The sequence below is a fragment of the Phacochoerus africanus genome, chromosome 11 (assembly GCF_016906955.1).
Source record: "Phacochoerus africanus isolate WHEZ1 chromosome 11, ROS_Pafr_v1, whole genome shotgun sequence".
Taxonomy (NCBI): domain Eukaryota; kingdom Metazoa; phylum Chordata; class Mammalia; order Artiodactyla; family Suidae; genus Phacochoerus; species Phacochoerus africanus.
In genome coordinates this window covers 113,002,019-113,028,210 of record NC_062554.1, presented here as the reverse complement: position 1 = coordinate 113,028,210, position 26,192 = coordinate 113,002,019, and the positions used below count along the sequence as shown (strand labels likewise).

Here is a 26,192-nt window from a genome sequence, read left to right as displayed (position 1 = left end):
GTCAGTCCTTTTCTGCCCCGAATCTTTCCTGTTCCCTTAGAGTCTCCCTAGGCAGGCTGAGCATGAGCTACAGCTGCTTCTCAGAAAACTTAGATGCGACTCTAAGGGCCAGTTTACCTATCATCCTCTCTTCATCTCCCCCCTAAACCACAGCTTCTGTTCCAGAAAGCTTGCCAATTCCACTCTGCCCCTGCAGTGCCTCCCCCTCCCGACCACCAGAAATACGTGCCTGCACACCCAGGCACACATGCATAAACTTCAGTGGGGCCTCAGGGACTAGTCACCCGCCAGCCCCTACCTCCTGCCCACCAGGAGGCTGAGGCGAGGCGGGGCACAGCTGTTGCAGCTAATGATGGCCCCAGCCCCAGGGCTGCAGCTGTTGTTGACACGGGGGGGGGGGGGGAGGGCAGGGGGAGGATTTGCACCACACACCAGCCAGTCTGTGAAACCGGAGCCAGGCACACGGCAGAACTGACCCCAAATTCCCCAGGGGAGACCCGTCCGCCCTCATCCCTCCACCTCCTCACCTTGGCAGACTCTTCCCGCAGTGCCGAGGAGTAGCAACGATGCAAACCTTGAGGTGCATGGGCAGCTGTGCTCAGGGAGAACCGCCCATCCGCTGCACTGCCCAGGTGTGCCCTTGAGTGGTGGATGGGGGAAGAAAAGACAAGCCCTGAGGGCTGAGACCCCCAGCTTATACCCACTAGGTCCAAAGAGTTAAGGGATCTTTAGCTTGGAGAAGAGAAGTCTTAGCAGGACATGAGCTTTTGTAAATGACTTAAGGGCTGCCATGTAAGCAAGAAATTAAATGTAGTCTCTGGTGTGCTCCATGATCAGAATGATCCAGGAGAGAAAGTTCTAGAGAGGGAGCTTTCCACTTATGTAAGAAGTACCTCTGAATGGCAAGAGTTGGCTAATGACCCAACTAATGGCTCTAAAAAAGCCAAGCTCCCCATCAAAGAAGTATTCAGGTGGAAGCTCTCCTGCCATCTGACAAGAATGGTGGGAGGAGGTTCATGGCACTAAGAGAGGTTGAAAGGGATGATCTCCATAGGTCTTTTTAGCTCTGAGCATCCTTGTTTCTTGGTCTTCTCTTCAGCAGCTTCTTCTGGTCTCCCTACAATTTGGACTGAGTTCCTGGCTGAAATTCAACCCAGGCATACTCAGGAGGCCCTGACACTGTATCAAAGACATGAACTAGAGAAGGCATTTTTGACAGTCCTAAGGGTCTATCCCAACCCTGAAATGTTAAGATCACAACAATAATCCCCTGGAATATCTGGAAGCCTCTCGTACTGACATTTCTTCCCTATGCCTTCCCAGTTTAGAATCGGAGAGAACACAGAACAAAGGGACAGGGTGACCCTACAAGAGATTACACAGGTATCTGGAGGGAGAGGGGAGTTTCTGCTTATCCTCCTCTTTCCCCTTCAACTCAGTCCCAATTCCATGGTGGGGATAATGCTTTAACAGTCAAAACCAAGGATTCCCAGCCATTAAGGAAAGCAAGCAGTGGCAAACAGTGTACTCCTGGCCAACTTATTAACTGGAGAGAGGGGTTGGTCTCTTCTGGTTGCTCAGAAAAGACGAAGAAGCTGGAGAAATTCCAACTACCATTTTCTGTCTTTATTCCTTGCTTCTTTCCATATTCCTACACAATAATTCCTAATAAACTCGAAGATGATACTTAAGCCTCTACCACCCCAGAAACTCACACGCTTCTCTTCTTCAGGCTCAACATTCCTTTCCCTAATTTAAGCCCTGCCTCTCTGCATATATACATGCACACATTTTCCTTAACCTCTCTTCAAGGAAGCTGATCCCTATTTCCCAGAGAGAGCAAGAGCATGACCATAGGGAACCTTATGAGTTCTGATCTAAGAGACTTTGGTTTGGAGAGAAAATATCCAGGAGCCATGAGCCTTGAGTGGCATCATCCACTTTAGTCTTCTTGATCATCACCCTGCTTCTCTGGGCAGAGAACAAAGGGCAGGCCTGAGGTCTGACTTCAATGACAGCTGCTTTACAAAGTGAAGAAAAATCCAGAAGTTCCCTAAAACGTGAGCCTAATTCAAGTGTTAGGTAGAAAGCTCCACTCACCATCTCTTAAAATATTTTCAGGAAAAGAGACGGCATAACTGTATGGATAACGTGGCATCTCCACTTCCAACAGTAAGGAAGTTTTTGATGCCTCATTTCAATCTCTCCTGCTGCCTTTCTGCCCACTGCCTGCTACATGTACCTAGGAGGGCCCTGATTTTGAGACAGAAATCCTCCAGAGCCCTAAAGACCGTGTCCCAAATGCACTAGAGTAAACCAGCTAACTCTCCACGAGCAGGCCCTGTGGGGCCCCTGCCAAGGGCATGCTCTCGGTCGAGGAAGCAGGAATCATGGCCTGGGTCCCACGGCAGTGGGGAGGGATCATCCTGCACTTTGCTTGCCTCTCAGCAACTTCAGGGCACAGGTGCTCCTTTCTAAACTGCCCAAGTGAGCTTGATGGCTTTTCCAAGTTCTCTAAGCCTCCGTGTCCCACCCTGAATAGGCGGAGGACCCTGAGGTCCTGGCGGTCTTTTGGTGGGAGGAAGTCTCCTTCCTCAGGGTCCACCCAGGCCTGTCCAGAACCCCACCCAGCATGCCCAGCCTCCTGTGCTCCAGTACCTGGAGTGGATACCATCCACAAACGGCCCTCTTCGACCCTTCAGCTGGTCCACCTCTTGGCGCAGCTTCTCAATCTCTTCAGAGAGGCGGCCCTGTGCCAGGCAGACCCAGGGTGGGGGAAGGGATGAGGAAGGGGAAGAGAGGGACAAAGAGGACAGCACAGCTGGGGAGAAGCAGAAGAATGCACTGCAAAGTCCAAAGCCAGGGGCCCAAGGCCTAGCCCACAAATGACACCAAGAGAGAAGAGGTCCAACTGGAAAGTGAGCAGAAGGGTTGGTGGGGGGCAGGGCTTGAAGAGGAGTCTATCTGTAAGGACTCTACTGGAGCAGGCCTGCTGAGCCCTCACTACCACATAAACACATGGCAAATAGGGCCATGTTGCAGAAGGGCTCCCTGTGAACTCCCAGACCTCATTGTCCTTTCTGGGGCAGGGACAGTGGCTAATCCTCCCCAGATCATCAGACAGCAAGAGCCTCACCAGGTCTGAGGCCCCAACACATCCTTCAGTCAAGTCCTTCACGGGGCCCTGCCTCTCTGCTACCCACTCTCTGCCCTACGCTTATGGCTCAGTTTCTTCTTTACAGGTGGGTGGTGATGCATCTACTGTGAAAGGCTTTAGTGAGGATTAGTGAAATAATATAGGTACATGGACTAACAAACTGGCTAGCACAGTGCTAGGTTTCAGAGCAGCTGCATGAAACACAGGCGTGTTCTTTCCTCACAGCAAGCTCAGCCTTCCCAGGCTGGCAGAGCTGGCCAGCAGCTGGGTACCTTGTGATGGTGCTGCTCTTCAATCTGCCGCTGGGAGCTCTCCAGTTCTTGGATCAACGTGTTCTGGGGGAGAATAGCTGTGAGCCAAGAACACCGCCCCCAGCTCCTCTATTCTAGCTCACTCCTTGTCTTCCTCTCCCTGCACGACCTGCCCTCGGGTTTTCTCTCCCAGCCTTACCTCTCTAGCCGACCCCCACCCCCGCACCTGGCCCAGGTGGCTCTTCTCCAGCCTCACTCCAGGCCCACTCCACACCCCTTCACAGTCCCGGCCTCGCCCGCCTTGCCCCAGCCCCGCCTCCCGCCTTCCAGCCCCGCCCCTGACCAAGCTCACATCCCTTCCACCCACACCTCGGCCTGCCCCGCCCCTTTCCACCAGCTCCGCCCCTCCCAGCAGAGCAGCCACCCCCAGCACCTTCTCCTCCAGGGCTGCCATGCGCTCCTTGAGGTGGAGCTGCAGGCGCTCATTCGACTCGCTAAGTAGCCGGTCCACGGTGTCTGACAGCCGCTTGTTGTGGTCCTCGTTCATCTTCTCCCGCTGGCGCACCTGCGTAGCCAGCCCACCTCGGACCAGGCCACGCTAGGGCCATCTCGCAGCACTCCCAGGGAGCCACCCATTCCTGCTGTGGTTCCACCCCACTCACCTGTCCACATCTCGTCTTCTGGGGACCCCTCTCTCCAGCTCTCCTGACCACCTCCTCCCACCCCTCTGTGGCTCTGTCTCTGTCCCTAGCCAGGTCCTGCCCCAGCTCCCACTCTTCCTCCTTTCCCTGTCCACAGACCACCCTGGGATGCTGCCTGGGGCAGAGAGGGGGCCTGAGAGTCCAGCCTGGTGCCCTCACCCTTGCCAGCTCCTGGTTCTTCTCCTCCAGCTGTCCCTCCAGCTGCCGCAGGTGCTCCTCAATGTTGCCATGCCTTTCTTCAGCCTAGAGGCAGGAATGGGTCAGTGCAGCCTGTAGATCAACTGCATTCCTGCTCGGACCCTGTCTCCCATGCACCCAGATGTCAGAGTGGTCTTTGGGGATCAGGGTCTCAGGGACCAAGGAAGAAGCCAAGCTCTCCACCTACCATCTTGGAAGCATAATTGCTACCACCACTGCCTTTCTCCCCAAGCACCCCAACCCCTGCTAGGTTTTCCCCTACCCACATCCCCTCCTTCCTGCTTAGGGCTAGCCTTGAAACATCCTGGAGCTAGCAGCTCGAGACCATAAATTCTCCCCACACTTCCAGAAAAAAACTCCACTTGAAAGCATGAGCTTTCATAAATCTCCTCCAAGCCTCCAGATAAATGGAATTGCACTTAAGAGCATGGACTCAAGCCAGACTGCTTGAGTTCAGATCCTGGCTCCCTCCCTTCCCAGGTGAGTGACCTAGGGCAAGTTACTAAACCTCTATGAGCCTTCGTCTCCTCAACTGTAATAATAGAACTGGTGCCCACTATGAAGACTAAAAGTGGTAATCCATGGCACTTAGGACACAATAAGCACTCAACAAGTTCTAGCCATGGTGATTACTTTTATTATTAAACCAGCCCAGGTAGAGTGGTCTCCCCTTCATGTATCTTCAGCGGTGGAGACCCTATTGTCTCTTCTGATATTTCAGACTATCATACATCTTACAGTCAGGAAATCCGTCCTTAAAGCCCTCCTACTATGACCTGCTTGAACATATTAATCACTTCTTGTCACTTTTGGAAGATATGAAAACTGACTGTTCAGCATCTCACATATAATGTCTTCTGCTGCACTTTAAACTTAGCCCTTCACTCCTAGGGGTCTGACAGAGATGATGACATCATCATAGGGATAATGACACAGACATCCAATTAGGGAGGGAGTGACTTTCCCCAGATCACAGAGCCAGTCAGTGGCAGAAGCAAACTTGGTCCTGAGCCTACTGAGGTACAATCAGCCTGCAGGTTCCGTCCCCGGAGCCCCCAAGCTGCCACGATGGCACACTGGCCAGACTCTTGATTAATCTACTGCATGTCAATGTCCATGCATAGCTCTTCCAAACCTAGGATGTTTTCATTTGTACACCTCCATAAAGTTAACTATCCATCAGATAAAATTATATTCCCTTTTATTCATCCAAAACCTGCAGCCTTTAACAGTCAGGGATGGTCCCTAGATCCAGAATGCCTCAATCCGACAAAACAAAAACAAAAACAAAAACGTTCAGCCTAAACTTCCATGCCCTCCAGGGATGTATAAACTTTGATCATATCTCCTCTCAGATTTCACCTTTCTAGAAATGAAAGTCCTAATTTTTCCATTTTAGACCCATAAACAGGAAGTATTAACCACAGTGCACACAGTACTTTGCATTAGCACAGTTTCCTGCTTCTTACAAGTATGCTTACATCCCTTCTTATGGCGCTGTCACATCCCTGTGGGTGATGAGGGCAGGGATTACTCTCTCATCTGACAAACACAAAAAAGTGTGTTTCCTGGAGTCATGAAGTGAGAGTTTCCTGGCCCCCAGCCCAGTGTGCCTCCCACTCTCTCTGCTCAGTGCCTCACTCCAGTAGAGCTCAGGAAGCATGGGGAAGAGGCAGATTCCCAGACCCTTGGCCAACTTGCCTTGGTGAGGGCTGCGATTCTCTGGGCCAGTTCAGCCTCCACTTCTGGTAGCGTCTCAGCCTTGCGCATTGTCTGCTGCAGTTTCTGCTCTGCTACCTCCAGCAGCTCCTGCAGGTGTCGGGCTTTTTCCTCACACTAGCAAAGTGGGGGTGGGGAGGAGAGTCCAAAGGGAGCACTGGAGCCTCCCCAACCCCCTGCCTTAAGCCTCAGGAGAAAGCAGGTGATGGGACAGAAGCATCAAGGGGCGATCTTGGTTCTTGGGCTGCCCAAAGACCCCTGACCTTCCCTTTCCCAAGGTGACCCTCGGGGTCTCTTGGACCACCAAGGGAGGGTTCCAGAGGGATCATCAGGACCTCCAGGGTCAAGTACCATGCCCCCCAACCCCATCTGCAGGAGTTACCTGGCGGTGCAGGGACTCCTTATTGGCCAGCTCATTCTCCAGTTTGTCATTGAGATCATGGATCGATGTGGCCTCACGCTGAGCAGCCAGGTAGCGCTTCTCCAGTGTAGTGATTCTCTCCTCCATGTCTTCTTTCTGGGCAAGAGCCTGGTTGGGAGAGGACAGGACAGGAGGAAAGGTCATCAGCTTCTCCCTGCCCAGTTCTGCCTGCACCTCCCTTCCAACATTGTATCTCCTCCACAATGCCCTGTCAATTTCTGACCTTGACCCATCCCTCCCACCACTCCTCCCTACCAAGTGTTAGTTTTACAATTCCCAGCCCTTGCCTGCTCTCCTTCTTTACCTGGGACATCTAGCAGCTACCTTCCTGAGTGCCAAACGTCTACACCCAGAAAGCCAGGGTCAGGCCCCGGTTCCTGCTCACCTCTCGGAGGTCCCGCTGATGTTTGCTGCTCAGCTCCTCCGACTTGATAAGGTCCCGGCGGGCCGTGCCCAGGTCCTCTTCAAGTTCCGCCACGGTTGCAGTCAGGGTGACCAGTCGGTCCCGGGCCTGGCTCAACTCAAAGTTCTGTTTCTCCAGGAGCTCTTGCAGCTCCTCTACCTGGCCCGCGTCATCCTCCAGAGACAGTGAGCTATTAGTCTGTCATCAGAGCCCAGGGCATCCCACTCCCCTCCCCTGCCCTTGGGGAGGTGGGAAGAGCAGATCACAGCTTGGCCCCCGCTTTCAGAGCACACCTCCAGATACACCTTCCTCTCTCTGGCCTCTAGAAACCATTCCAGATAACAACCAATCACCCTTGCTTTCCTGTGTATCTCTTGAAAAACTATCATTTCTAGTTTTACCTGCTAGCTCAGCCTCTTGTAACCTAGAAAAGGGCATGACTAGGGAAACAGAGCCTAAGAAAGAGACATAATCTCTTAGGTGGATGGCATCTAACAATTCGAGTGGACAAACACACTATATGCTTAGCAGTGTATGTATGATCATTAAAACAAAAATCTAAAGATAGGGTAGGTGAAAGAAGGAAAGAGAAATGGTAATACTGGAGAAAGCTCCAAATTTAATTCAGTTACTCCACTGAATGAAGGCAGGTAGGGCTCCCAACTCCCATCCTGGGGTAGGACAGGCCTCCTGCTATGCAGCTCCCTACGACTCACCTTCCACAGGCGTTTCGGTCCCAGCTCCACAGACCCCTCCTCTTCCGCCACTCCGTCCCGAACCCCTGCCCCCTGCTGCAGGGCAGACACCTGTGGGACACCGAGTCAAAGAGAAGAGAACCTCCTATATGTCTCAGACTTTTCTGAGTCCCCCACTTCCCAGAAAGAGATGACCCTCTCCCCCCCACCCTAGCTAACAATCTCCAGCTAAGACAGAGAGGAGAAATCCGATGAGGAACGGAGGAGGGAAAAGGCGTAAACCAGTCATGGCTTCTAGGAGCTATAGTCTACAGACGGAAGGAGAGCAAGCAGCTTACCTGCTGGTGGGCACCCGCCAACTGCTCTTCCAAGGTGGTAACTCTCTCCAGGGCTGCCCGGAGCCGCTCTCGCACCTGCCCAACGTAAGGGGAGATGGAGAAAGAAACGGGGACCCCACTGGACTCAAGCTGGAGAAGCATGGGCTTGTTCTACCACCCCTGAGCAAAGAGAAGGAGCTACCAAGAAGCAAATATCTGAGAGGGAACCTAATAGGAGGACCTGGAAATTGGACCAGTGGTAGAAAGGAGCCAGTTATGAAGCTATAAGGCAGTTTTCCCTAAACACAGGACATAGAAATCACAGAGAAAGAATGCATGGAGGGAGGCTCCAGGGGAAACCCAGCTGGACTGGACTGCGGGCGGGGCAAGCAAAGGGCCAGCCTGGGTACCTTCTCATCCAGGGCCTTGTGGTGCTCGAACAGTGACTTGAGAGCCTTCAGCACCTCCACCTCACTGGAAACCCCTGAAGGTGACTGAGCCTGACGCTTCACCACAGTCATCCTCAGTGACCGTTCATGACGGGACACCAGGCACTCCAGATGTTCCAGAAGTAACTGGCAGAGAGGAGGGGAGGGTGAGAGGAAGGGCAGTGAGCCTGGGCTCCAGGGGCTACAAGCAGGGTCCATACGCATACACTAAGAGACGTGAGCACAGCCACATGTACCCTTGTGAGAATGCTGAAATACTTCCATGTGGGTAAACAGCTGCTGCCTCCATGGAATATCTACCCTGGCCTCTCTCCCAGGACCCCGACTTTCCCATGACCCCCCAACTAGAGGTGAAAAGCCTAGCACTGCTGGTTAAATAAAGTGACTCTCATCCTAGAACACAGGGCAGGAAGCGGCTAGGATGGGGCCGGGGCTGTGCCGGCCCTGGCCAGGCCTGCTCCCTTGGTCAAGGCGATCACCACCACCCAGCCTGCACACACACACACACACACACACACACACCAGGTCACCCCACTTACCCTTGTGTTATTCCGCTCTGCTTTCAGCTCGGATATCTCTTCCTCTCTCTCTAGAAGCTGCTCCCGACACATACTCAGCTCCCGGGTTAAGGTGGCAAATTCCTGAAAACCCCCAAGGCCCCTCAGTGCTTGGGGGTGCACCACCCGAGCAGTATCCTGCATGCCCAAGTCAGGGGTGGGATCCTCTCACCCATCCCTTTACTTCTGCCAAGTATCCCCAGAAAAATCCCTCTCCATCCAGCAGCCTGCATGTGCTTCCATTCTAAGTGTGCCGTAGGGTGCAAGGGAACACAGTCTCATATGAGTGAGAAATCACCAAGTCTGCTCTACAGCCCCTTCCCCTCTAGCCACCAGTATAATCTGATAATGTCCTCCCTCCCATTTTGTATTTCTGTTTCCCCGGCAATCAAGTGACATTTCTATTTATTTATTTATTCAATTTATAACGTTACAGCCACGCTCATGGCATATGGCAGCTCCTGGGCCAAGGACTGAATCCGAGCCACAGCTCTGATCTCCACTGCAGCTGCAGCAATGCCCGATCCTTTAACCCACTATGCTGGGCTGGGGATTGAACCCACACTTCTGCATCCACCAGAGCCTGACACTTCCCTTTAGAAAGTGTAGAGGGGAGTTTCCCTTCTGTTTTGGTGTTAGTAAGGTCCAAACAATGATAGATGGCTATCAGAGAAGGAAGAGAAGGTGGTTTTTAAGTGAATGTTCCAGAGAGCTCTCTTCCATACCCTCCCTGGGGCTTTGCACGTTGTAAATAGCTGGTGAAATAAGGTGATTGACGTGCCCACATATATGGCAGTGAGAGAGCATACAGACCTGCCCGATCAACCATGTGGTTTCAGCTCTGCCTTCTGGGATCCTGGCTCACTCCATCCTGGGGCCTGATGCAGGGCACTTGCCCTGCCTTTACTGAGTACTCACGTTCCAAGTATCCCACCTGGGGCTCCATTCCCACACTATCAGGCTCATACACCCAAGACCTTCTTCCATCAGGACAAGCATTAGGGTAAGAGGCTAGCCCTAGAGACTCAGGCCCATCATATCTATTTGCTTAACTAGATATCACCTAATTCAGAAGGTTTTTCAGATAATGGCCCAAATTCTGTGAGTGTGCCCAGAGTCTGGGAGTGACTGACAAGCCCCATACCAACCTGCAGCCCCATCCTAACCTGGAGTGTCTCTCACACACTTAGGATTCATAACTGAAGGAAGAACTCCAAAGCAGTCCCCTCTTATCACTCCATATTAGGCAAAGGGGACAAGAAGGGCTGTGGGAAGAGTCATGGAGATGCCAGAGTCTGAGAAACCTCAGGCCCTGACAATGCTCATGATTACTGCCTTTCTATCAAGGCCATGGCCAAAAGTGGTAAAGCATCTCACACCCTGGAAGCCAGGCCTGGCCTCGATGCTACTTCACTACGCACGCTACTTACACACCCCACACACATGTGCAAGCACGCACACATGCTTGCACCCCGACACAGGACTCAACGGCCTGGCCCCAGCCTGCACCATGATGTCACTACCAAAGGACTGGTGCTCTCCTCCCCTATCCTCAAGCTCAGCCACTGCCTGGTCTTCCCACCCCAGGGTGCCTCCCACTACCCTCACCAACTCTATCCCATCTGACACACCGCTGCCAGGGTAATCTCCCAAAGCACACCATTAAACACAAATATTTTATCCTTGTTCCCAGGCTTCTCTCACATGGTTCCTTTCCATATACCCTAAGACCTGGTCCACCTGGGTCACCTGCTGTTTCCAGTCACTAGTAAGCTTCTTAATTCCACACCCTTGCTCAACGGGATCCCTCCCCCTGGAAAGCCCAATCCGCTGTCATCACTTAATCTTTCAAAGCCCATCTCTTAGGACACACCTTCCTGGGACCTTTCCAGACTTCCTGGCAGAAGGTTCTCTCTCTCCTCTGAAAACTGTTTGCAACAGCGGTTAAAAACTTGGGAGTGGTTCAGATTGGGAGCCCACCATTTAACCACAAGCTCTTTGAGCACTGACCACATACCAGCTCCTGTGCTGGTCACTGGAGACACAGCAACAGGAAAGACATAATCCTTGCTCTCATGAAGCTCCCAGTTCAGGGCTGAGATCAAATTTCAGCTCTGCCCATTAGCTGTGTGACCTTGGACAAGATATCTAACCTCTGACCTGAAAGAGAGAGGTACAGTCCTCCCTCAAGTGCTGCTGTGAGGATGAGTGAGCCAGAAGCTATGTTAACTATTCCACGGTTTTCACAGTCCTTCGAGGGCAGGGCCCCCCTTCTCTTCCTGCACACTCTCTTCAGTCACTTGGGCTCTTGTCTATCTGTTTCTAGTGGATGAGCTCCCTGGGGGCAGGGACTGGCTCCTTCATCTCAGGGCTTGTTTACAGCCCCAAACACTGTGCAGTAAGGATGGGCCTACCTCCCACCCCAAATCCTCACCTGGACTCCCTATTCTTATCTATGAAGCATCTCAAGACTCTGACCCCAGCCACTTGGAGCCCGAGGTAGGAAACTCCCCCACTCCGGTGCTTCTCCCACCATGTGAGGAAAGGGCCTAGAGCTGAGTCCTGGGCAGTTTGGCTCCTCAGGGCTGCCTCCCACAACCCCGGCAGCACCCCCCAGAGGCAGAGTGCTTATGAGCAATTTACCAATCTCCTTAAGTTTTAACTCATCATTTGTAGAATAGAGATGATGGTGATCATAACACCAGCTTCACAGTTGTGAGATCTGAGTGAAGGAAATTCTATACATACTTAGCACACAGAAAGCAAACAATAAATAATGACTATTATTGTTAGTACTAGTGTTGATTGAGGAGAACAAGAGAGGTATCACAGCTCTGCTCATAATTTTCCATGTGATGTCACTTGCTTTTTTTTTTCATCTGCGCAATGAGAGGAGGACCAGATCATCTCAAGGCTGCTCCCATCTCCACTCTCTGTGGTTCCCCACCCACCATTTCCAAGAATAGGGCACTAGCGAGGAGCTGCGGAAGGAGTCTTTCCAATCCCGGGTGCCACCTGCTGGCCACGCGAGCTCACTGCAGTTGGTAACTAGGCTGCGTTTTCTTCCTGCATCAAAGGCCATCCTTTTTCCCAGGCGAAGACAATTTCATTCTGAGGTACTTGGGAATGATGGGGAAAGGTTTGTGAAGCAAAGTGGGAGAGCAAATGCTCTGTGAATTCTATATGTTGATATGAAAATAGATTCAGACTGCTGAGGGCCCAGAGGATGTTGGGTTCTGCAAGGCTGGTAAGGGGAAAGGGATGAGGGAGAGGCATGCAGCCTTACCTGGGGGAGCGCAGAGTTAAGGTGGCGCTGGAGCTGGTCCCGCTCATGGAGGGCGTCCTGGAGCCGGCTCTGTGTTGCAGCCAAAGTCTCCTGACTCTCGCGAAGGGACTCTAGCAACTTCTCCCGCTCATCCAGCATGTTCACCATCAGCTGCTCAAAGTTGGCTTCAGCATCGGTGCCATGGGGAGGCCCCAGGGGGTCCCCCTCATTGATTGTGGGCATCACTTCACACATGGTGGGGGTGGGCAGGGCCTTCTCAGCGTCAGGGGACAGGGGAGGGGTTCACAGGGTTGGCACTTCTAGAGGGACCCAATGCAGGGGTCTCAGAGCGGGCAGTGCCAGATGAGTGAACAGGTGGGCAGAGGCTTCTCCCATGGCATCAGTTGCTCTTGGTCTGAAAGGGTGCCCAGAATGCCCCTGTGAAATGGAGCCAAAGGGCCTGGCTTAACCTCTCAGGGCTGGGGCTGGGTGCCCTGTGTCCCCAGACAAGCAGGCGGTAGCTGAGTGTGGCCATGACAGGCATGGAGAGCAGGGCTGGAAGAGGGCCCTTTACTTAGACTGAGCACTGGAGCCTGGCAGAGTCCCAGCTGGGGCCAGCGACAACCATCGTTTCTGGAGGACAATGGTCTGTGGGAGAAGAGACTGCTGTGAGGACTAGCTGAGCAGAGAAGGACATCCAGGAGGTGGGTGAAGGGAGAAGAGGCAGGAACCTGGACCAGAATGCGGGCGGGGGTGCGGGGGGGAGTTGGCACATGGCCCTTCTCCAGGCTTACTCACTCAGACGGTGCCTTCCTTAGTTCTCCCAAGAAATGCACATGCCCGCTGCTGGAGCCTCTGTTGCCAGCTTCCCCCACCCCCAGCTGTCAGAAGTGCAGCCGCAGTGGAGTGGTTCCCCCACCCACGTGGCTTGCTGGCCAAATATAGAAATGATTCAGTAAGCGGCAGGGGAGCAGCCGGAAGGCTGGCCAGAGTGCTCCTGAGACCTGGGGCTGGGAGAGTGGGAGGAGAGGAAATAGGGTCTCTGTCTTCCTTCACAGGCTTCTCCGGCACATTCAGGATAAGACAAGCACAGACGCGGTCAAAGGGCTCTTAGTGGGTATGAGTCCCATACAGGATAGACTACTGGGATCATAGGAAACAGGGGCCGAGGAGGTCCTACCCTGACCACTGGCACAACAAGGCTCCTTGGAAAGGACAGGCTGGGCACAGGAGCAGGCAGAGAGCCCTGATCTGCTCCATGCCCATCATTCAGGGATGAGGCTCTGGCTCAGCTCATCCTCTGCTCCTGAAACCTGGCAGACAGCAGGCTTCATTGTGAACTCATGGCCTTCGGGTTGGAGCAGTGACTGGCTGACATTGGGCGGGGGGCAGGGGGGATGTTACTCTCCTAGGGTAGGGCTGCTGTGTGGGGGCCTCTGCTCATGATGAGGAATCTTCTCCCTCTGTGTGAATGGCCAAGGCTGGCACTGCCAGAAGTCACCAGCAAGGGTCATTAGCATGTGCACAGCCTGGGAGTAATGCCTTGAGCCTAGCACAGGGAAGCCCAGTGGTCAGAGCAAAGGCCTTGTGCAGCTGGGGACTTCCCTGTCTGCCATCAGCTTCCACCCTCCCTGCTCACTGCTGGAAGGCTACCACCTTAATCAGTTTTCAGAGGGAGCTGTCTTCAGAGCTCTTGTTTTATGAGACATGTTGTGGAAGGCACCCAGCACAGTGACGGGCACACAGGAGAAGCCCCATTGATGTTGCTTTCCTTCCTTTTCCACCCCTCCCCAGATGGGAGACACAGGGACAGTTTCTTGTCTACTGCTCAGGTGGCAGACTGGGCAACAGGCCGACTGGGAGGGTCAGGGAGAGAACAGGCAGCATTAGGACCCAGTGAAAGGCGAAAAGCCAGGCACAGGCAGCCTCTGGCCTGTGGCAGGGCTGAACCCAGCAGGGGAACCAAAAAAGAGCTGAGGCTCTTCATCCTGAACTGGCCTATCATTACCTCCTCCCTTCCCCCAGAAATGGGGGTGGGCAGCCAAAGTGAGGCTGGGGAGGAATGCAGACCTAGATCAGATAAAAGTTAGAGCATCAGCTTAACTCCCAAGGTCACAACCACAGCCATTCCCAGAGGGTCCAGTAGTTCAAGTGGCACTTGGGGGTGCTGCCCCCTGTCCCCTCCACTCATGTCCACACATGCCACAGGCAGATACAGGAACTTGGAGGCTTAGGACATACAGATGTTCCCAGACACAGAAACTGGACACAAACTCTGATCTGGGGATCCTTTCCCCAAGTTGGACAGCCACTGTAAAGGGCAGGGTCCCAAGAGATGAAAAGCAGTGCCCGGGTCTGCACCCTAGCTACACCAACACCCCTGGTCCACAGAGCAGCTGGAAGCAGATCGGAGGGGCTGCTACTCTAGTTGTGCCAGAGCTGCCATCTCACTGATGCTAATAACAGCATTCTTCTGATTCTTTCCATCCACTGTGTCTAGGTCCCTTTACTCTAAATGTTCCAATCTGTGAGGCTGAAAGGCCACACTGGCACCCCCATACCTGTCCAAGCTCATCAATAGCCAAAAGAAATGATAGGGCAGAAGAGAAGGTCAGTCTGAGAAGGGGCCCCCTGTGGCAGAGACTGTCCTTTGGAGGAGAGAATGGTATGCTCAGGAGCTCAGGGACTTGGTCCACAGGTCTTCAGGCAGCCTGCAGTGTAATACAGAGTAAGGAGCCCAGAGTTGAGACTTTGGGAACCTGAGCTGCAGTTCTGCCACAGACCAGATGGGTGACCTTGGGCTTGTCATGATCTACTGAGGCTTCTGTTGTAAGACAGAACCCACAACCCTTGCTTAGTCCACCGCAAAGGAATGAGATCACGGATAAACAGAGTTTGGGAAAGCAGAAAGCACCCCACAGTAGTAGGGGAGTATGAATTACCTTAGTAGTGGGCAAAGCGGGCCTGTGACGGATTTTTATGATTCAGGAAAGGGGTTGGGAAGTTCTCAGGAAGGGAAAATAGGTCATTAGGTGGCCCAGGGTGATGTGCTATTTGGTTGAACTTGGCTTCCCCAAATCCTCCCAGTCCTTCTGGCAACTGAGAAGCTAGCTTTGGTGCCATGAGCCCTTTCTCAGCATCTTTCCAAACCAGGAGCCAGGGAGCAACTCCACATCCCCCAGTGAAATGGTACCACATAGAAGAGGTTAAAGATGAACCCAGAGGTGGATGCCAGGCAGATGCCCCTGAGGTGACTGTCCAGGACTTCCTGCCCATACCCCCGCACACTGCACAGGCACGGTGAGCAGAAGGGAGCTTGAGGACAGCCACATCTGAATGCCTGGCTCTTTCTGGCTCCATGGCCATCTTTAAATAGCACAATTATCATCTCAGCCTAACAGAAGCCTCCTCAACTCATGCACAATTTCTAAATAACACTCACAGGTCCTGATTCAGAGGTGAAAGCTACCAGCCCCCAAAGCAAACATCTGCAAGGGGCTTTGCCAGTGAGGAGTATGAGAAGCTGTAAAACAACCGAAGAGGGCTCCATAGTGAGCTGATGTGAGGGTGTGTGTGAGAAAGGAGGGGTCAGATGAAAACCAGGCCTCTGGGCTTATAAACATAGAAGAGGCAGACTCTGAGGCCTCTTTGGCTTCCCCAAAGTCATCCCTGTCTTTTCCTAACAAACACAAGGGATGGGTACTTGGCTTTGATGCTCTGGCCAGCCACACACACACAGCCTGGCTCCCCACTGCTCTACCAGATGGCAGGCCCTTACCATGGTGAGCTAGCTCAGCAAGGGCAAAGCTCCCGGGTCCCACAGAGGCCAAAGGGCCTGGGCTGGGAGCCATGCCCATGTCTGAGTGGGCCGTGAGCCAGGCAAAGAGGGAACTTCAGGGTGAGAGCCCCTTCAGGGTAAAGAGGTAAAAGAGGAAGATCAGATCCCCACCCTACTGGAGGAAGGGCAAAGGCCTGAGGAAATGGGGAGAGAGCTGATCATCTAGGAAAATAATAACAGTTACAATAGCAGCTATGATTTATTCAGTATTTTCCATGTGCTAGACACTATGTTGTCAGTTGACAGACATTAATTGTCACAATTCCTTGCAAGAGGACACAATTCTTCTTCCCATTTCACAGATGTGAGAATTGGGATGCAAAGTCATGTAACCAAATCTAAACAGCTAGTAAGAGTAAGAGCTAGGATTTAATTCCAGTCTGTCTGACTCCAAAGAGGGGGTAGGGGACGGAGGAAGAGGGAGTAGACATGACTCCTTCAGGCCCAGTGCTTATTCCAAGGGACCAAGGCACTTGGGCCGCAGCTCTTCTCGCCCGCATTCAGGGAGATGGCAGCCTAGGGACAACTCATCCTGGCCCTCTCCACCATCCCCCTCTAGCCTGGGGGAAGGCCTCTGCCCAGCAAGCATCAAGGTCATGAGGAAGTCTCTTCCCCACTGGAAGTGACTTATGTCCAAGGCCTCATTCACCACCCACCCAAATCTCTGCCCTCTCCTCCTAGCTGGCTCCATACTGAGTAGTAACAAGACCCCCTGAGTTCCCCTCACCGTACCACATTCCCATAGGAACTACAAAGACAGACTTTCTTCTGGGTCCTTAGCTCCTCTCACCCTGTGGGTTTTTCAGATCTTCCCAGGGGAATGGAGTCTAGCTCCCCACCTCTCTTTCCCCCTAATCCAGAAGTTTTTCCTCCTCCCTTGATCTGCTCCCTTGTCCAGCTTGGTAACACCCCAAGAAGCCTAGCCCTTACTCATCCTCTCCTCCAAAGCCCAGTCAAGCCCTGGTACTCCCTAGCTCTGTTCACTGCCATGTTCCCAGAGCCCACTTACTGCTCCTGTGCTTCTGGCACCTCACCTGGCCTGCTTCAGTCTTCTTTTCCATGTTAGTCTAAGGAACTTCCGATCATCCCTTCTGAGCTCATCTTAAATACCATTTCCTTCATGGATCCTTTCCTGATTCCTTCATAGGTAAGATGGTCTCTTCCATCAACCTAGCATAGCCTTTCCCTTTTCTTGTGGCACATCAACTCATCTGACGACTCTAGGGTAAGAACCATATCTTAATTATCTTTGGATGCTCCAGCATTTACCACAGTCCTCATGTACACAAAGCTGAATGGACACACATAACAGTCATTCTGGGAAGTCCATTTCTAACTTCAAAGAAGGGGAATGCTAAAATAGGAAAAGCTGATTCAAGGCCAGGTTCATTTATCTTGTTCTCTGAAAAATGAAAGCTTCTTGACAGCAATGCAGGAGCCACTCCTGTCTTGAAAGGCAGACTTTGGAGCAGGTCTATGGGACTGAACGGTGGCTCCTCCACTGGCCACTCATGTAACTCTGGAAAGACACCTAGTCTCTCTGAGCCACAGTTCTTCATCTACGAAATGAGGATGACAACAATACCTCAGCTAGCTGATGTGATGATTACAAGAGTTAACATATGCAAAGAGCCCAGGGTCCAGAGAACACTTGGTAAGTGTCACCTCTGAGTACCCTGAAGCAGCTGAAGGCTAGGCCCACACCAAGTACAATAAGAAAACTAAAAATCTACATTAGCTACAGGAAGCCTTCCCAGAAGAAAAACTCTTTGGAAAGCTTTACTGACAGTTTCTCATTGCTGGACACAAATCCCTTCAAAAGCACCTAGTTCTCCGGGCCACTAAAAGGCAAGGGGTAAGACTTCTCTCTGGGCTTCAGGGTTCCTGAATCTGGAAAATGAAGGTCATAACACACAACACAATCTAGTGATCTCCCAGGCTGTCATGAGGGTCAAAGGAAATAAGAGACATGAAATTGTTCTGAGAAGTATCAAATGCTACCCAACACAGGTGAGCCCCGACCGCCAGCCCAGACACTCTGCTTCTGAATGTCGGCAAGTTCAGGGAGACACAGGCAGAGCCCTCTCCATCTGACAGGTTCCTCTGGGCCCGTATCTGTGAGGCTCATCTCTCCAGCTGCTCCCCAGGAGTTAGTTATGAGCCACTCCTGCCAAGACATGGCCTATTATTTGGGTGAGCACACAACTTTCTGTTCAAGCCAGACGGTGAATGGAGGCACTGTCAACACACCAGGACACAGGTATAAACTGCAATTGCCCTGGGCACACCTAGCTGTCTGGTCACTCTCATTCTCACCAGGGAGGACCAGCATCGATGGGTAGTGGGGAAAGGAGGAATTCAAGTCTCTGTGCACCCCCAAAATACTTCTTCTAAGGTAACCAAAATTCAGAGTTTCTGTTGTGGCTCAGTGGTAACGAGCCTGACTAGCATCCATAAGGATGTGGGTTTGATCCCTGGGCAACTCAGTGGGTGGAGGATCTGGCATTGCCGTGAGTTGTGGTGGAGGTAACAGATTTGGTTCAGATCCCGTGTTGCTGTGCCTATAGTTGTGGTGTAGGCTGGCAGCTCCAGCTCCAATTCAACCCCTAGCCTGGGAACTTCCATATGCCACAGGTATATCCCTTAAAAGCAAAAAAATATAAAACAAAATAAAATAACCAAAATTATAGCCATCACAACTACCTCTTTAAACTAAGGCAGGGATCTACAAACTGGCTTTATGACAGACTATGTTTAGGGGCAGTCTGGGGTGAAAAAAAGGACAAAGAGGTGAGACAAATGAAAACGGCTCGCTCTGAACTCTCTTTCCTCCCTTCAATCTCATCAACTCCAAATCTGTCAATTTTACTGGACATCTGATTAAAGTTTCATTTGCCCAAAAGGGTTCCAAGTCTAAAAAGAGGTTAGAAAATCCCTGGTAAGTATTTCTACTCTGCTAAAATAAATACATGTTCTCTTAGAAAGGCAGCACACAATGCAACAAAGCAAAGTACCTGAGAAGGTTATATAGGTGACACAGGCCCACCAGCTATTTTCCACATTCTAAATGTCTCATAGATGTCTTTTATTTACAAAAGCTAAGATATAAGGCTGCATCACTGAACAAAGCACCTGGTTTTGAATGAACTGACATCATTAAGTACAGTAACCCTAGTCATCTTCTGCTAATCGGAGCCACTGATTAATATTTATATATGTCCTCAAATAACATTTGTAGAAGAAGAAACAAAGTAATAAGTGTGATATATTTGGAGAATAAAAATCTTTCAAACTAGAGGTCCACGTGAGGCAAATACAAGTCCTTTGGTGTTCAAGAAAAATTGCTCAGCAGTCTCTGCATCAGTAGATCAGCTCATCAGATCAGGGAGCTGTCATATGACAGGAAACAGAATTGCTCAGGAGTAATCAAGAGCAACAGAAGGGAATGCTGTTAGGTGCTGCGGGCATGAAAAGTTCAGAGTACAGAGAACTGCCCAGAGAAATGTAGGCACCATAAAAAGTGTGCATGTGTACATGGTCATAAAAGTGCTGGGGCGGGGGGTATGCGCAGTTATGAAAGAGAGAGAACAGGCGGGGGGGGGGCATATGTATTCATGCAACAGAGTATGTAAGTGTGTAGTCATGAGAATTTGTAGTGTATGTGTGTAATCATGAAGAAGACAGTGTGCGTGTAAGAGTATGGTCACAAGAAAGGGATTCTGAGTGCATGTGCATGAGGGAATATGAGTGGTTATGTACAACAGTGAGACTGTGTATGGATGTGGGTGGTGATGAGTATGTCAGGGCTCATGATGGTATATGACTGTGGTCATGAGAATGCATGTGTGTGTGTGAGTGTGTGTGTGTGTTTGTGCAATCATGAGAATGAATATGCATGGTTATATAAACACACGCATCTGCCAGTCATGAAATCATGTATGCTCATGAGAGCACTTGGGCACCCTTCTACTTACCACTACCCATCAGAACTGCACTGCCTCCTCTCCCAAGCCCAGGGCTCCATGTACATTAGAGACGGCGAGAGTCACCACCTAAGTCTCCCAGAATATCCCCTCTTCATGGAACAGCCCAGGCCAAGCTCCTGTCCTGCCCTCACTTCCCAGGCCTTCCTCTCAGAAGCTATTCTCTAAGCCAAACACAGGCAAGTCCTCTTCTGTAGTAGCTGTCAAGAACCTCTACCATTCAGCGCCTTCCCCCACCCCTGCCCCTACCTGGAATTGCAAATTCCTACTTGAAAGCTTTTCTGAGGTCATGCAGGTCAACTTCCCACCCTGGGTGGGAGCTCCTTCCACAACCTCCCTGATAGCTCAGTCTGTATTTGATTATCTGCCAGGAATAAGGAGCTCACTACTAAACAAGGAAGCCCTCATTGTCCTAAGGAAGGTTTTTCTTAAATTGAATGGAAATGTATCTCTCCTTTAAAATCAGAGTTATTGGAGTTCCTGCTGTGGTGCAGTGGGTTGAAAATCTGACTGTGGTGGCTTGGGTCGATGGAAGGGCACAGGTTCAATCCCTGGCCTGATGCAGTGGGTTAAAGGGTACGGTGTTGCCGCAGCTGCAACTCAGATTCAGTCCCTGGCCAGGGGACTTCCATAGGCCACAGGTGAGGCCATAAAATTAAAAAAAAAATGACAGTTATTTATCTGAAGACAGTGGCCATGAAGTCACATCAGACATACATTTAATTTATGAGAATTCAATTCTGCTGGCTGGGCAAAGTGAGCAGCAAAGGCCTCTAAATGCAGACCAGCTATTTCATCTGGCACTTAACTACAAAATTAGACTGTATCTAAGTACTCTTTTAAATCACTGTATACATTATACATTTTTACAATTACTATATAATGTATACTATATAATGTATACAATTACTATATAATGTATATCTGTACATTGGTATTATTATTATTCAGAGTTATAAACCTAAACCCATATACCATGCTTTAGGGGATATTTAGAAATTTCCACTCTAATGCCTACAGAATTTAATTCCCCCACTGATGTAGCATCACTGTATTGGGTCCCCAGAGGATAAGTATTTCTAGTTGCAAGGAGGCCCTACTTCACTGACTCTGGAGGATCTGAAGACAGACCTCTTCAGTTCAATCCAACGATTACTAAGTAGATTTCTTATTCTATAGTAGATTACTTATTGAGCTAGGAATTGTTATGGATACAAAAGGCAAGTAACATACAATCTCAACTCTTAAGAAGTTCACAGTCAACCTAAGAGAAAAGAAGATACACAAGTAATCATTTGAGAACCATACAGAGTGGCAGGTGATCAAATATTCAGGCTCTGATGCGGTCAAGGGATCAGCGGTTCACCATTTGGAGCATGAGCATTTGAATTGACTGGTGGCAGTTTCTTCTTCAGCACTTTCACAGTTCTAGCCAAGGCCTCTCAGCCCCTGACTTACAGGCAAGAAGATACTCTGGACTAGAAGTGACTTTACCTGGGAGAACAAAAGACACTAGAGGGAGATGGGGGGCTGCAGCTCCCAAAGCTCTCTGAAAGCAGAGCAATGAGGTGGGCAGCAATGATGCCTCTTGTGTGGCTGGTGAGCCAGCAAGCAGGAGAAAAGAGGGGAGTCCTCAGACTCTGCCAGCCCTGGAATTTCATACCAGCCTGGCCCAGAGCTTCTTTCCCATGACATTCTCAGTTCCCACAGGACCCTTCCAGTTCAGCAAAGGCTGAGGGCCCCTAGGAGCAGCCCCTCTCAGAGTCCACCCAGCACGAACACCCCTCTGAGTTGTTTTTACTTTGCTGGCCATCCCGAGTGCCACACTCCTGTGAGCCAGCACTGTATGCCCTCCAGAGCTAATTATAGCTCAGTGAGCTAGCAGGCCAGAGGGGGGACATATGGTGACTTCATGTGGCTGCAATACACACTCGCCCCTCCCTCTGACCCCACTCCCATCTCAGCATTTCTCCAAATTTCCTACCTGGACCTAGACTGTGAGGCAGCTTTCACTCACTTAGTTCTCCCTGCTCCATACCAACTCCTCCTCTCCAGGGCACACATGCACATACCACACAGCTCCGTACCACTCAGAAACCACACTTTGTTTCTATAGCAACTCATCCAAGGGCCTAAAGCCCCAAAGTAGAGTATCCCTGGCATAAAAACACCTCAGCTATTTTCCCTATATCCTAAAGCCCTACTGGCCTCCAGATCCCTTGCTGAGTCTTCACTCCTGCCCCACTGCCACCAGTGACTACTCTTCCCCTCCCCTGGCTCTCACTCTGCTATCCTCAGAGGCTCTGAAGGAACCCACAAGCAATCTCTGACAAATCTTCCTAACTCTTAAGACTTCAGCAATCAACCCGGAGAGGAGACCCAGTAGACTGGCTGCCTGCCCTGCCCTGCCCCTCCAATCCCTCCTTACCACCCTGCTGCCAGACCTCATACATGCCATGGTTCTGGCATCATGACATGCTCAGCAGCACACATCCCAGATACCACTGGATGAAATTTCCCTTTCACATCCCCTTCCCCCTCACTCTTCTACCTTCTAGAGATGGTGTCTCCCACTGTGTGTGGTGTCTAGTGAATTCCTGGCCCCCGATAACCACTGTGCCATTCATCATCTCATTATTTTGAGATACCATTTACCCCAGGCTGCTTCCTCAGGTCTCAGGACCTGAAAAATAGGCCTCAAGTCCTAGAAAATAGCCAAAGGAAATCATTCAAACCGTTCCTTTTGCTAAGGCAGATTTCCTTGGGACTACCTGGCCAATGAATAGTGGTAGTGGGTAGATGCACTGGAATCCAGTTTAGACAGATGTTTGAAAGCATATGGACATGGTCTGTCTTTTCTAATCCAATAGCAGAAAAATTGGGGCAGGGGCATGGGCAGGGGGAGCTGTTAACAGAGAGCCTATAGTGTGTAACTTTCAAGTCCTTCACAGCCCAAAATTGCCTTCATAAGACTCAGCACCTAGCATGGTGTCTGGCTTATAGTGGGTGTCTGGCTTAATTGGTATACCTAGTATTTTGTTCAGTTGGGATACCTAGTACTTTGTTCAATTGCTGATGTTGAACCAAGTACTAGGTACCAGTTCCAACTGGAAAGACTGAGGGAAGTGGGTGAAATCTCGTTACTGAAGGGGCCCCTTAAGCTCCCACCAGGAGGGGATCTCCATGCTAAGCAGAGCCTCCTCCTTAATCATTTGCTCACCTCCTAGGACAGCAGCCCCAATTCCCCCGCCCCTCTACCAGCAAACATCTCCTCAAGGGTGACATTAGCACCTAGTGACACCTTGTCTTCAATTCCTCCTCCTTCTCAAAAGAAAACAAAAAACCCAGCCATACCACCTTTCCAAGTCCCCCAACCGACCTCTTTTTTCCCACCCGCCACCAAACTGTACTAAACTGCATGGTCGAAAGTCAATTCCCCATTCCCACCCTTTCAGTTCTGGAACCTCTATGGTTGCGCCCACCCTCACCAGACCTCGGATTGGTCGCTCCATCCACCCCACCGCCCTGGCACTGCGGAGATGGGGGCATCTCTGGCACAGCCTGAGACTGGCAGTTCGAGAAATGAAGAGCTAGCGATGTTAAGAACGGGCGATATGAAAAACACGGGAAGGATTAAGACCACCGGGAAACGTGAAGACCTCAGCGCCTTCTGCGCCCAAAAGAGCGGAGCTGGCCCAAGAGCTTCTGACTCTCCTGGAGGGGAAATGGGGGCGCAGACCACCCAGTTCCCACTGGGAGACTTGCCAGCTCAGCCCCTTTGCTCCTAGCTGATGGAGCCGAGAAAGAACTCCACACCCTCCCCGCAAATCGCACCGCCTCCCCCCCCCCCCATTTTCACCCCCAAGGACACAGAGCACGGCAAAGGCTGGTGAGGGGCAGCGGAGGGAGCGGTATCTCCGCCTATGGGAGAGGACACATCTAAGTAAAAAAAGGGGTTGTTTCCCAAGAAGCACCAGAGACTCACCACCACTTTCCCCCCGTCCCCCGCCTCAAACTGTGAGGGGAGCTGGAAGTGGGGAAAAGAGGCATCCTTCCCCCAACCTGGGCTCTGAACGCTCACCTGCCTGCAATCGTAGAAGGCCCGGCGCTTGGCTTGGAGCAGGAAGCCAGCCCCCACCGCGTCTTGGAAAGCCGAGCGGGCGCAGCGGAGGTAGCTGCCGACTTCACCAGCGTCGAGGAGCCCAGCCTCAAGGCCCCGCCCCCTCGTCTCGCGGACGGTCTCTGGCCCCACCCCAAGGGCGGGGCCTGACCTGGTCTTTCGAGGCCACGCCCCCTCGCACGTGACACCGGAGCTGCTTTGATGCTCCGCGCCATTTTGGTTTGGCCTGGAGTGGTGGAGAGCCAGGTTTTACCCATAAAGTTTCAGAGCCCAGTGGTACCCTGCCTCCTCCCCAGTAAGAAGAATCACGCGTTTCTTTGCACTCATCTATGTCTCTAACCATCTGCTCTCAAAACTGGCCTTAGTACTGGCCTTGTAATTGCTTGCCAATGGCTTGTCACCTTTCTCACTCTCTTGGGCCCATTTACTACTTTTCCTTTGGTTGCGCCTATTTTTTTAAGTGGAGAAACTTGAAATCCAGATGTATTTCCAGAGTACACTTCAGTGAATTGTGTCGATTGCCTGAACTCAGGCATTTGGCATGCTAACATTGTTACTATGAACTAAATATCTATTATATATACATAGTATGAAGACAGTCTCTATGCCAAAATTCCTGACAAGTTTTAGTTCAGTCTTTCCATTTTTTCTGAATTGCTCCTTACCCTGTCCCTTGTGGCGACTAATGCATCTTTCCCATCTGGTTTGTGAAGTTTCATCACAGTTCCTACTCAATTCTTTACAATACCCAGTAAGTGCTGCTAGAAGTGTGAAGGGTTTTTATATACGTGCAATATGTACATACTCATAGATACACACACGTTCTGTATCAGCAACAAATGTTATAGTTGAGATTAGTGGCACATCCATCCATTCATTTATTTATTCTTTCCCCCAATATAGTCACCATTTGGCTTGGTTTCCTTGTATCTTTGGTAGAAGACAGGAACACTTAAGGAATTTGATTTATTTGAAAGGTAAAAAATGAGGCTAAATATTTTGTTTCATCCTCAGAGCAAAGTCAAGATATATATATTTAAGGAAGTGAAAGTTAGAAATAGTTTTTGCAAAAGCAGTCCAGAAAGTTCCAACTCTTCTCCAGGTGATTTGGGGTTCTCACCAAAAGGAAATCCCTGAGATACTTTATATCCTTCCACTAATAAAGCAGGAATCATCCTAGAAAAGTCAATGCAGAGGAAAGGCTAAAGCCATCATAATCTCTGATAACATACTTCTCCTAATGTTTGTCAATATCATACTAAGAGAACAGCTGAGGCAACATCTAATATTGCACCTATCATCATAATATGGAGTTTGATGCAAAAACTAGGAAGTTCAGTCAGAACACAATTATTAAGACAATTATTAAATTTATTTCACTTCCCCCATCCTTTTAAAAAATAACTCCTAAATGTGGGACATACAATCCACCAAGACAACTCCCTTCTGCTCTGTGGCATCTTCTGTTCAGGGAACTAGGGGCTCTGTGCTTCTCTCCTCTGCCTCAAAGAGGCAACTTTTGATTATAGAGATTTGTAAAGTGCTTTAATAGTCCTGGCTTTTTGTTTTTATCATTTAAATGCCCAAATTCTGTTCTTCACTGACCCAGACTCACTGTCTATGTGAACAGCTTTACTACCACCTGCAGTGTGGGGTAAGGCTAGCTGTTAGCAGCAATATTAAGCAGATGCTTCCCAAGAATATTCTTTAAATAGGAGGGGGCAGGGAGAATGAACGGAAAGGAAAAAACAACACACTAACTTAAGCAGTCTGGCTCATGAAAATAACTGCGGCCATGAGATTTTCATGTTTAAAGAATACTGTCTTAATGCCCACCTCATGGCAATATCTAGCTAATATTCAGCTTCAGAGTAGCTAATCTGGGTGGAGGGCAGGTTGGGGGAAAACAAGCAATAAGGTTATCTTGTTAGGAGAACAAAACAAGAACATGACCCTCTTCTCAGAGTACACCAGCTAGAGCAAGTCCTCTCACCAAGAGGACATTGGCATTTCTGCAGGGATGAAAAGCCGGGCTCTCCCAGGTAGCACAGGGCAAGGCAGAGCACAGGAAAGTTACTAAATTCTTATAATGCAGGAGTCTGGTTTCAACATGGGAAT

General features: G+C 50.6%; 1 protein-coding gene across 1 annotated transcript in view; it reads right to left on the bottom strand.

The window, feature by feature from the left end:
- The window catches only part of PPFIA4 (PTPRF interacting protein alpha 4), a 49,881-nt gene extending 25,678 nt beyond the window's left edge, over positions 1 to 24,203 (bottom strand). Inside the window, 14 exon segments of the mRNA XM_047752904.1 lie at positions 528 to 639; positions 2,659 to 2,750; positions 3,430 to 3,492; positions 3,842 to 3,973; positions 4,269 to 4,352; positions 6,009 to 6,143; positions 6,409 to 6,555; positions 6,833 to 7,024; positions 7,567 to 7,656; positions 7,884 to 7,958; positions 8,273 to 8,437; positions 8,851 to 8,952; positions 12,155 to 12,781; positions 24,036 to 24,203. Coding sequence (XP_047608860.1) covers positions 528 to 639; positions 2,659 to 2,750; positions 3,430 to 3,492; positions 3,842 to 3,973; positions 4,269 to 4,352; positions 6,009 to 6,143; positions 6,409 to 6,555; positions 6,833 to 7,024; positions 7,567 to 7,656; positions 7,884 to 7,958; positions 8,273 to 8,437; positions 8,851 to 8,952; positions 12,155 to 12,388 — 1,623 coding nt within the window. The 5' untranslated portion in view covers positions 12,389 to 12,781; positions 24,036 to 24,203.
- Positions 24,204 to 26,192: the final 1,989 nt, after the last annotated feature.